General features: G+C 39.8%; 1 protein-coding gene across 2 annotated transcripts in view; it reads left to right on the forward strand.

Annotated features, from left to right (window-relative positions):
- The window catches only part of ndfip2 (Nedd4 family interacting protein 2), a 108956-nt gene that overhangs the window by 78701 nt on the left and 17385 nt on the right, over positions 1 to 12870 (forward strand). For both annotated transcript variants that reach the window (XM_087987978.1, XM_087987979.1), the window contains one exon: positions 2994 to 3118. In XM_087987978.1, the coding sequence (XP_087844104.1) occupies positions 2994 to 3118 (125 nt within the window). The remainder of the gene's footprint in view (positions 1 to 2993; positions 3119 to 12870) is intronic.

Here is a 12870-nt window from a genome sequence, read left to right on the forward strand (position 1 = left end):
CTGGATGACCATCGTCACATGCTCGGCTGTCCTCCTGAGTTGCATTTGTGAATGTCCTTTCGTGGAGAGAGTTGATTTTTTTTTGTCCACTTTTTGATGGAGGTTATAGCTTGGAGGTACTAATACCTATCATGCAACAGATCTTTGGCACTTTTTATGTTAACCCAGAATTGCACTATTTGTCATTTTCTGTTAAAATCTCTAACATACAAAGTATTCTCAGAGCTTAAAAAACATGTATGATTTGAGTTTTACTTTCAGTATGTTTATTTTATTCTTTCTTAAGATGTGCATTTATTGTCCAACCCTAATTTGCCCTTGAGAAGTTGTTAGTGAGCTCCCTGTTGAGCCACTGTGGTAAATTTGGTTTAGTATGCTTCTGATGCTGGTAGGAAGAGAATTCTAGGATTTTTCACCAGTGACAGTGATTTGAGATATAGTTCCAAATCAGAATGGTATGTGACTTGAGGGGAACTTCCTGGTGATGGTGTTGCCGTCCAATGCCTGTTCTTCTGGATGGTAGAGATTGTGGGTTTAGAAGCTGCTGTTGAAGGATCCTTGGTGAGATGCTGCAGTGCATCTTGTACTTGATACACGCCGCTGCCACTGTCAGTTGTTGGTGGGAGGAGTGAATGTTTAAAGTTTCATTATGTTATAAGGCAGTATTTCCCAAACCTTTTCCAACTATGTCTACAATTCAAAGTTTGAAAATTGTTATCACTCCTCAGTGTGAACTGCAGGGTGTGGATGGAGGAGGACTATGTAAACAAGGGCCAGTGGGATACTTGGCCAGAGTTCCATGGGTGGCCATTGCTGCCTCAGAACACACAACCCCAGCTTGCAACCCTACTTGGAGTTCTTGGAAGCCCTATTCCAAGGTTTGTGTTCCAAGGTTCAAATTAATTAAAAAGTAACATCACAAGAAAACACTTCACTGTTTAGTTATTATTTTGCTCACATCTTTTGAAACTCAGAATTTATCAGTCATTTTAAGGGCTTATTAGTATTAGTAAAGTTTACTGCTTCTAATAAAGCTCAGTGGGAATAGTGAGGTTTATTAGTTAAATACAAACAAAATTAATTATCTCTTAATAAAGATGGCAGGACAGGTGATTTGTTGTAACTGCAGGATATGAGGGTTCCTAGATACCGGTGTGATCCAGGGCGCACACATCTGCAGTTCTGAGATTTCCAATTTTGAGCTGGAGACCAAGTTATTTACACTGACATATCAGGGAAGGGAAAGTTAGCTGGACACGTTGGTTGCAAGAGTGTGACTGTCTCATGGTATGATCAGATGAATCTACTCTATGGTTAGGGACAGGAGTGTGTGACTAGAGTGAGGCATGTAACATGACCGCACATGTAGAATTGGAGGAGCCTCTGTCTTGTTAATTGTCTAACAGCTTCAAGGTTCTTGCAGCCTTGATGGATGAAAGCAGTTTTTGCAGAGTGATGCATGAATTGATCATGGCACCGCAGTACTGGAAGTCATTGGAGAAGAGAGAGTTAATCAGAAAGCTATGGTAAAAGGGAATAACATAGTCAAGGAAATGGTCACAGTTCTTTGCAACCGAAGAATGCAGGGCTGGATAACTGTGTGGTCTACTCATGCCAAGGTTTGTGATGTCTGTTCCAGGCTGAAGAGAAAGTTTTGTGGAAAAGGAGAATCCAGTGGTCAGATGTAGCTGTAAAGGACAAAGTGTATGAACCTTAGAGTGCATCAACAGATAAAATCAGAGGTTCCAAAAGTTAAAAGACAGAACTAAAGACCCTGTATCTGAATGTACATGGCATTCATAATGAAACAGATTATTTGCACTGTCAATCAGTATTAACTGCATATGATCTGATTGCCATTGCAAAGATATAGCTTCAAGGTAACAAAATCTGCGTTCTGAATATTTAAGAGTTGCAGAAGAAAAGCTAGCGGGATAGGTCTGTTGATTGAGGATGACATTAGTGTAATAGAAAGAGAGGAAGATGAGAAATAGTTAAGGTAAGAAATTGCTGGTTGGAGTGCTTTAAAAAATCTCTAACCACACTATAGGATAGTTATACATAATGGGGCCTCATGAGAAATGTACAGTAATAATCATTGGTGATTTTAACCTGCATATGTATATTGGATTAGTCAGATTTCCATAGGTATCCTTGATGATAAGTCAGTATGTTTTCATGACAGTTTTTTTTTTCAATAGCACATTCTCGAACAAATAAGAATGTAAACTATACTGGATCTGGCAATGTGACAGGATTAATTCATGACCACATTAAAAATGGTATCCCTGGATAGCAGTAATCTTAAATGATGAAAATTCACATTCATTTTTGGAGGTTTAGAGGGGTAATAAAGGTGAATTTGAAGCTAGTGTTTTAACCTTAAGTGGGGTAATAATGTGGACAAGAAAGCAGGGCTGGCTAAAGTAAGCTGGGAAAATAGTTTAAGGTATTTGGGGCCCTAACGTTTACATCATATATCAGACTAAGTCTTTTCCCTGGGGTCAGGGAGTCCAGAACTAGAGGGCATAGGTTTAGGGTTAGAGGGGAAAGATATAAAAGAGACCTAAGGGGCAACTTTTTCACACAGTGGATGGCACGTGTATGGAATGAGCTGCCAGAGGATGTGGATGTGTATATGAATAGGAGGCATTTGGATGTGTATATGAATAGGAAGGATTTGGAGGGATATGGGCCGGGTGCTGGCAGGTGGGACTAGATTGGGTTTGGATACCTGGTCGGCATGGACGTGTTGGACCGAAGGGTCTGTTTCCATGCTGTACATCTCTATGACTCTATGAGCACAAGCATAGATCCTTGTAAAATGAAAGGGTTCGAGATGTGTGTCTATTTTTGAAGAATAGATTTCCTCATTTTAAAAAAAAGTAAGTAAATCATGTAACATGGAAAAAATGTTAATCTTCAGTTATTTGGGCAAGGTTTGTACTTGAGAAAATGTTGAAAGTTTACAAGTATTTATTTTGTTTCTCCAGTGGCATTCCTGTTTAATTGGATTGGCTTTTGTTTGTCATTCTGCCTCACTAATACCATAGCAGGCCGTTATGGTGCAATCTGTGGGTTTGGATTGTCTCTGATAAAATGGATCCTGATTGTACGGGTAAGTAGAATTAGATTGTTTTGTTTTTCACGTGTTGTTTTAAAAAAACATTTAATACTGGTGATACAAAATTTTGGTCTTTTAAAACAAAAATTGCCTCTGCATATTTCATTTGAAGCAGTTTACCTTGCTGTCCATCTGCCTGTTTCTTGAACATTTCAGTTGTTTATTTTTGTTTCCTATCGTGTGTTCTCTTTAGTTTAATGCTGATCACTCAGCTCTTCCCTTTATAATCTGCTTTGAAATGTTGTTCAATGTAAGTATTTCTCTCCAACCGTGGGTTAAGTTCTTTTTTTTGGTCAGCACTCGAGATTATGAATTTTAGGATAAGGTGAGAGTGATTGCTTGGCACAAAGACAGTATTTGACCAAGTGTGCTTTGGAGCCCTAATAAAATTGAGGTCAACAGGAGTCATGTGGGAGGTGGGGTCATACTTACCATAAAAGAAGATGCTTGCGATTTCTGGAGGCCAGTCATCTGAACTCAAAACATTAATGCACAGGTTTGTTACGGTGGAGTTCTAGGTGCAAACATGATCTAATATATTTAGTAATGGTCTGTTGCTGAAATAATACATGTTTTATCTTACTCGGTAAAAACAATGACTGCAGATGCTGGAAACCAGATTCTGGATTAGTGGTGCTGGAAAAGCACAGCAGTTCAGGCAGCATCCGACGAGCAGTAAAATCGACGTTTCGGGCAAAAGCCCTTCATCAGGAATACAGGCAGAGTGCCTGAAGGGTGGAGAGATAAATGAAAGGGTGGGGGTGGGGAGAAAGTAGCATAGAGTATAATAGGTGAGTGGGGAAGGGGATAAAGGTGATAGGTCAAGGAGGACGGTGGAGTGGATAGGTGGAAAAGAAGATAGGCAGGTAGGACAAGTCATGGGGACATTGCTGAGCTGGAAGTTTGGAACTGGGGTGAGGTGGGGGAAGGGGAAATGAGGAAACTATTGAAGTCCACATTGAAGTCCTGGGGTTGAAGTGTTCTGAGGCGGAAGATGAGGCGTTCTTCTTCCAGGCGTCGGGTGGTTTATCTTACGTTCATCAGGACAATTCACTACAAATTGTAGTGACAATATTAACAGACAAGTAACATTTATACAGATATGAAAGGAAGGTGCTGATGTAGCAAGTAATGTAGTGCTTAATACACAAAGCCCTATTCTTTGTAGGCAGAAAGAAGATGTGCACACACGGCACCTGTTTCAGCTCAACAGAGTAGGTGGTACTCATTCTCTACTTCATTTTTCAAAGCATAGTCAAACTGCCTTATTTAGAATTTAATCAAAATATGGTCAGTCATCATTGAATCATTCATAGCAATCCACCAATCAGAGACCATTGCCAACCAATTATCATAATGCCCTCATACAGTATAAATGTTGTTTTTCACTTTAATTTGGCGTTTATGATTTGTCCTCATGAGTACTTCAATAAAAGCTTCAATTTTATTTTTGGCACCTTCAGCTACTTCAACAAATGACCTTCCCTCCATTATAAAGTTAGGTTGTTTGCTGATTGCACAGTGTTTTATATCATTTGATCACCTCAGATACTGAAGCGGTCCCTGTCTCAGTGCAGTGAACTGGAACAGTACATAGATATGGGCTGACGAGTGGCAAGTAATACTCGTGCCATTCAAGTGCTGGACAATTCTTCAACAAAAGAGAACCTAATTTTCTTTCTTTGACATTCTGTGACACCATTGCTGAATACCTGACCATCAACATCCCTAGGGTTACTACTGAGTAGAAATTGACTGCACCAACCATATACATTAGCTTCATGAGTGAAACAGAAGTTGTGAAGTCTGCAGTGAATAATTCATTTCCTGACTCTCAAAGTCTAACCTCCACCTACCTGGCACAGCTCAGGAGCATTGTGGATTACTTTCCACTTGCCTGGATGATTATAGCTCCCACATAATCACCCACATCAAAGATAAAGCTTATTTGATGGCACCCATCCATCACTAGGAAACAGTGGCTACAGTGCATATCATTTATGAAACTAACTGCAACAGCTTGCCAGTGCTCAATCACCAGCACCTTCCACACCCACAATTTATGCTAAGAGGAGGAACAAGGGCAGCAGACATGCAGGAACATCACTGGCTGCAGGATCCCTTCCAAGATAAATCAAAATCCTGGAATCTCTTTAACAACAGTGGGTGCACCTCCACAACAGGGATTGCGACAAGTCAAAAAGGCACCTCACCACCACTTGCTCAGATAATTAGGGATGGGCAATATGTCTAAGACAGTAATATCATATTTCCATAAATGTATTTTTAAAAATCTCACAATTTCTAGTCTTGGAACTATTATCTCTGTCCGTTTGCTATCATTAGGTCAGTGTCTTGAAATGGCCTGCTGAACAGAACTGGTGGAGTACCTGTGCCTAGTAGACTGTTAGTTCAACACTGTGACCACCACCTTCCCAGTGGCAATTTGAGATGGGCAATAAATGCTGACCTCACGAGTAGTGCCATGATCAAACAAAAAAAGGTCAGGGTTTGTGTGAAAAATAAGAAAACTATAGTTATAATGTCAGATTGTGGAAAGAATGATGAGAGGTTGTTCATTTGACGAAAATGATGATGAAATCAAACTTATTTGTGGATCACTGTAGATGGTTGCAAAAGGAATAGGACCATGTATTCATGGTCACCAGTATCCAGAAGTGATGTTACTGCAATATAAGCAGCTATCGAATTCTGGCAGTAAATGTCGTCATTTTCAGAAGGCCAAGATCTGATGACAGCAGTTACAGAATTCCAGCAATGGAGGGCAGTGTTGTGGAAGGTATAAAAACTATTGCTGTTAAATGGTGAGGGTGTTATTAATGACTATGGCAACTGAAATTTCTGAATGTAATATTAGTTATAGTTAATAAATTTACTTACTTTTTACAAAGTATTGCCGTAATTGGAGAAAATGAACCCTGAAGTTCAGGGAAGCACTGAGATTTACAGTTAAGAACATCTATGATCAGGATTAGAATTTATGATAATGTGAGTACACAATAATAAAGTGGATTGATTATTCACTCATCTTACTGAAGTTAGTGTTAGCAATAAAATTAGCATTTTAAAAGCAGTAATAGGGTTTTTTTACAATTACTTTTTTTTACAAATTTCATTGCAGTAACATTTTAGAAAGAACTAAAGAATGTCATCAGGTTTTCTTGATTTGTTGAAGACTTATTCTAAATTTCAGTTATCATCTACTCAAATAACAGGGCTACAGAACTGAATATTTTACTGCTCCATTAAAAATCTATACAGTTGTTTTGATTATGTTGCAGCATTTTATTGAGACCAGTCTTTTTCATTCGGTGTTGCGGTATGGATAAAACCTCTGTCGCAGTTTGGTACAACTGAATGTCTTGCTAGCATATTTCACAGGGTTAAGTCTCAACCACGTTGCTGCAATTCTGGCTAGTTAAGTAAAGATTTCCTTCCATAAGTTATTTCATTGATTAATCTTTCTTTTGATACAAATGTGACAACTTTGTCATGATTACTGATACCAGATTTTTACTTACAGGTTTTTTTTTCAGTATTATATTCAGTGCACAGTCTGATGTGGTGAGATTTAAACATGGGACTGGGATATCATAGCAATTACGGAGACGTGGCTCAGGGATGGACAGCACTGGCAGCTTATCGTTCCAGGGTACAGATGCTATTGGAAGGATTGAAAGAGGGCAAGAAAGGAGGGGGAAGGGGGAGTGACATTTTTGATTAGGGGTAACATTCCAGCTGTATTTAGGGAGGTTATTCCTGGGAATACGTCCAGGGAAGTTATTTGGGTAGAAGTGAGAAATAAGAAAGGGATAATCGCTTTATTGGGATTGTAGTATCGACTCCCCTGTAAGTCAGTGGGAAATCGAGAAATAAATGTAAGGAGATCTCAGTTATCTGTAAGGATAATAGGGTGGTAATGGTAGGGATTTTAACTTTCCAAATAGACTGGGACTGCCATAGTGTTAAGGGTTAAGATGGAGAGGAATTTGTTAAGTGTGTACAAGACAATTTTCTGATTCAGTATGTGGATGTACTTCTTAGAGAAGGTGCAAAACCTGACCTACTCTTGGGGAAATAGGGCAGGGCAGGTGACTGAGGTGTCAGTGGGGCAACACTTTGGGGCCAGCAACCATTATTCTGTTAGTTTTCAAATAGTGATGGAAAAGGATAGACCGGATCTAAAAGTTGAAGTTCACAATTGGAGGAGGGCCCATTTTGACCAAATTAGGCAAGAACTTTCAAAAGTTGACCAGGGGTGGATGTTAGCAGGGACAGCTGGAAAATGGGAAGCCTTCAAAAGTGAGATAACGAGAGTCCAGGTCAGCATCTTTCAGTTGGAGTGAAAGGCATGGCTGGTAGGTGTAGGGAATGCTGGATGGATGACTAGAGAAATTGAGGTATTGGTCAAGAATAAGAAGGAATCGTATGTAAGGTATACACAGCAGAAATTGAGTGATTCCCTCAAAGAGTATAAAGGCAATAGGAGTATAGTTAAGAAGCAAATCAGGAGTGCAAAAAGGGGACATAGCTTTGGCAAATAGAGTTAAGGAGAAACCAAATGGATTCTACAAATACATTAAGGTCAAAAGGGTAACTAGGGAGAGAATAGGACTACTTAAAGATCAGCAAGGCAGCCTAAATGTGGAACTGCAAGAGATGGGGGAGATACTAAACAAGTATTTTGCATCAGTGTTTCTTGTGGAGAAGAACATGCAAGATACTGAAATGTGGGGAAATAGATAGTGATGTCTTGAAAATGTCCATATTACAAAGGAGGTGGTGTTGGATGTCTTAAAACGTATAAAGGTGAATAAATCTCCAGGACCTGATCAAATGTACCCTAGAACTGTGTGGGAAGCTAGGGATATGATTGCAGGGCCCCTTGCTGAAATACTTGGATCTTGGTGAGGTACCGGAAGAAAAGAGGTTGGCTAACGTGGTGCCGCTATTTAAGAAACGAGTAAAGGAAAAGACAGAGAACTATAGACTGATGGACCCTACATCAGTGGGCAGGTTAGTGGAGGGAATCCTGAGGGACAGGATTTACATGTGTTTGGAAAGTTAAGGACTGATTGGGGATAGTCAATATGGCTTTGTGTGTGGGAAATCATGTCACTCGGCTGATGAGTTTCTTTGAAGAAGTAACAAAAAGGATTGATGAGAGCAGAGTGATTTATATGGTTTATAAGGTATTCAACATGGTTCCTCAAGGTAGACTGGTTAGCATGGTTAGATCACATGGAATAGAGGGAGAACTAGCTTTTTGGATACAGAACTGGCTTGAAGGTAGAAGACAGAGGGTGGTGGTGGAGGATTGCTTTTCAGACTGGAGGTCTGTGGCCAGTGCTATGCTACAAGGATCGGTGCTAGGTCCACTGTTTTTTGTCAATTATATAAATGACTTGAATGTGAACATGTGCAAATGACACCAAAATTGAAGGTATAGTGGACAGTGAAGAAGGTTACCTTAGAGTACAACGGGATCTTGATCAGATGGACCAATGGGTTGAGGAGTGGCAGATGGCATTTAATTTAGATAAATGTGAGGTGCTACATTTTGGAAAGGCGAATCAGGGCAGGACTTGTACACTTCGTGCTAAGGTCCTGGGAAGTGTTTGCTAAACAGAGACCTCGGAGTGCAGATTCAGAGTTCCTTGAAAGTGGAAAGTAGAACAGGATATTGAAGAAAGTGTGTGGTATGCTTTCCTTTATTGGCCAGAGCATTGAGTATAGAAGTTGGGAGGTCATGATGCGATTGTCCAGGACATTGGTTAGGCCACTATTGGAATACTGCATGCAATTCTGGTCTGTCAGCTGTAGGAAGGATGTTGTAAAACTTGAATGGGTTAAGAAAAGATTTACAAGGATGTTGCCAGGAGGGTTTGAGCCAAAAGGAGAGGCTGAATTGATTGGGGCTATTTTCCCTGGAGCATCGGAGGCTGAGGAGTGATCTTTATAAGTTTTTTAAATCATGAGGGGTGTAGGTAGGGTGAATAGTCAAGATCTTTTTCCCAGGAGCAGGGAGTCCAAAACTAGAGGGCATAAGTTTAAGGTGATAGGTCCCCTTTTAAATCTTTCCCCGAAGGGGCAATGTTTTCATGCAAAGGGTAGTGTGTGTATATGGAATGATTTGCCAGAGAAAGTGATGGAGACTGGTACAATTACAACATTTAAAAGGCATCTGATGAATATATGAATAGGAAGGGTTTAGAGGGATATGGGCCAACTGCTGGCAAATGGGACTGGATTTACTTCTGATAACTGGTCAGCATGGATGAGTTGGACTGAACAGTTTGTTTCCATACTGTATATCCCTATGACTCTATTTTCTCCAGATTTTTTTGTACATCCCTGATTATTCATGTGTTACCCTTATTTCTTGTTAATTCAAGTAGGTGTTTCCTAGTAAGTTTCCTAACTGTATCAAAGATATTAGCACTGTTTTAGATATGTACACCTGTGAACAATTTCACCTCTCGTATATGGTGACTATTTTGCAACCATCTGCCTTGACTTGCCATCAGTTACATTTTGCTGGTGTCAAACTAACGTTGGATTACATTGTAAAGGAATAATGTGAATGGTAATCATCATTTATTTTCTTATTGCTATCTCCATAATCAGGGGTGAAAATTTTTTTTTTTTTTGGCTCCTGTTCAGATTTTCTCAATGTTATGTTTTGATTTTAGGGAATTTCTTTATCATTCTTACTAACTCGTGGATGATAATATCACCTAGTAATAATACTGTACTTGTTTTGACATATTGGATATTTATAACCTCTCAGAAGCAGAACTTGAAAATTCAGAGATATCTCAATAATGAGCAATCTTCTGTTAAATTCAAGAGTGTAACACAGAAAGCATTAATTTCCTAAACATTGAAATTAACGCAATGAACAGGCAGATTCAACAAAAAGTCAAAGGGCAAAAGGTCCGGCCACTGGCAAAAGGTTCCCCAGCAATTCCCTGGCCACCACCACCACTTACTTTTTCCTTCAATCACTCATGAACCTTTCAGCAGCAGCAGCTATATTAGGAACAGTCTGCTATTGGAGGAGCAGCTCCCATATTTTCATTTCATTCTGTTAATGGGTGATTTTCTCTGACTGCTACCTGGAATTTTCTGAAGTATTTTGGGGGATCCCATCAAGGACATATTCACCTACTATCCGTTTTTAAGTCCTGTGTGTTTCTCCCACAAATTAGAATAGTATGCAGTGATCGTTCAAATGTTTTTGCTGTGAAGGAAAATTCCACAGTTTCAATCAAATTCCCCTTTTGACTGCCCATCATGCCTGTTATTTCTTGTCGATTAAAAAGTTAGTGGACATTCATTCAGGTCGTGACATTTGAGGTGTAATGACATGGCTCTCTGATGTTCAGATCAAGAGACCATCTACTATATCAAAGTGTAGATTAAATAAAAAGATATATTGCACTATTGTGTTATCAATTGCTTCTGGGGAAACAACTTGAAGTATATATCAAGTATTACTTTTAAAAAAAACTTACTCAATTGTTTCATTAGATCAATGAAATGTCAAGATACTTGCTTGTATTAAAATATATGGCAGAACAGAAAATTTCCAATGTTTTCAGTAAAATGTTGGACTAGAGCTTGTGGATCACATTCAGTTTATCTGTTGGGTCCTACCAGCGGCTACAGTTGCCTTGCTTCTGTATTCATTTTTTTTCATTCAATTTAATGATATTTTAATGTTATAGGACTCCAGTAGCAGCTTCTGATACATTATAAAATGTAGTCTTACGATAAGGAGCCACTCCTGTGGTTGCATTTAAATACAGTGATTGCATAGGAAAGTTAGAGATAAAATAATTCGAACAGTATACGTAAGAGGGAAACATATACTTAAGAGGGAAATGTATACTTAAGAGGGGAATCAGGAGGGCAAAAAGGGGACATGAGATAGCTTTGGCAAATAGAATTAAGGAGAATCGAAAGGGTTTTTACAAATACATAAAGGACAAAAGGGTAACTAGGGAGAGAATAGGGCCCCTAAAAGACCAAGGCGGCCTTTGTGTGGAGCCACTGGAGATAGGGCAGATACTAAACTAGTATTTTGCATCAGTATTTACTGTGGAAAAGAACATGGAAGATATAGAATGTAGGGAAAAAGATGGTGACATATTGAAAAATGTCCATATTACAGAGGAGGAAATGCTGCATGTCTTGAAACACATAAGAGTGGATAAATCCCCAGGACGTGATCAGGTGTACTCAAGAAATCTGTGGGAAGCTAGGGAAGTGATTGTTGGGTCTCTTACTGAGATATTTGTATCATCGATAGTCACAGGTGAGGTGCCGGAAGACTGGAGGTTGGCTAACTTGTTGCCACTGTTTAAGAAGAATGGTAAGGACAAGCCAGGGAACTGTAGACCAGTGAGCCTGACGTTGGTGGTGGGCAAGTTGTTAGAGGGAATCCTGAGGGATAGGATGTACATGTATTTGGAAAGGCAAGGACTGATTAGGGATAGTCCACATAGCTTTGTGCGTGGGAAATCATGCCTCACAGACTTGATTGAGTTTTTTGAAGAAGTAACAAAGAGGATTGATGAGGGCAGACTGGTAGATATGATCTATATGGACTTCAGTAAGGCATTCAACAAGGTTCCTCATGGGAGACTGGTTAGCAAGGTTAGGTCTCGGAATACAGGGAGAACTAGCCATTTGGATACAGAACTGGCTCAAAGAAGACAGAGGTTGGTGGTGGAGAGTTGTTTTTCAGACTGGAGGCCTGTGACCAGTGGAATGCCATGAGGATCGGTGCTGGGTCCACTATTTTTCGTCATTTTAAAAAATAATTTGGATATGAGCATAAGAGGGGAAGTTAGTAAGTTTGCAGATCACACCAAAATTGGAGGTGTATTGAATAGCAAAGAAGGTTACCTTAGATTACAACAGGATCTTGATCACATGAGCCAATGGAATGAGAAGTTTAATTCAGATAAATGTGAGATGCTGCATTTTGGGAAAGCAAATCATAGCAGGACTTATACACTTAAGATTTTGGGTAAAAGCCCTTCATCAGAACTCGCTTTTGCCCAAAACGTCAATTTTCCTGCTCCTCGGATGCTGCCAGACCGGCTATGCTTTTCCAGCACCACTCTAATCAAGACTCTGATTTCCAGCATCTGCAGTCCTCACTTTTGCCTTATACACCTTAATGGTAAGGTCCCTAGGGAGTGTTGCTGAACAAAGAGACCTTGGAGTGCAGGTTCATAGCTCCTTGAAAGTGGAGTTGCAGGTAGATAGGATAGTGAAGAAGTCATTTGGTATGCTTTCCTTTACTGGTTAGAGTATTAAGTTCAGCAGTTGGGACGTCATGTTGAGGATGTACAGGACATTTGTTAGGCCACTGTTGGAATATTGCGTACAGTTCTAGTCTCCTTCCTATAGGAACGATGTTGTAAAACTTGAAAGGGTTCAGAAAAGATTTTCAAGGATATTGCCAGGGTTGGAGAATTTGAGCTATAGAGAGAGGCTGAACAGGCTGGGGCTGTTTTCCCTGGAGTGTAGGAGGCTGAGGTGTGACCTTATAGTGGATTTTTAAATCATGAGGGGCATGGATAGGGTAAATAGACAAAGTCTTTTCCCTGGGGTGGGGGAGTCCAGAACTAGAGGTTTGGGATGAAAGGGGAAAGATATAAAAGAGACCTAAGGGGCAACGTTTTCACACAGGGTGGTATGTGCGTGGAATG

This window comes from Chiloscyllium plagiosum, unplaced genomic scaffold (genome assembly GCF_037043375.1).
Source record: "Chiloscyllium plagiosum isolate Xiang-an unplaced genomic scaffold, Cpla_swu_hap1 HiC_scaffold_6, whole genome shotgun sequence".
Taxonomy (NCBI): Eukaryota; Metazoa; Chordata; class Chondrichthyes; order Orectolobiformes; family Hemiscylliidae; genus Chiloscyllium; species Chiloscyllium plagiosum.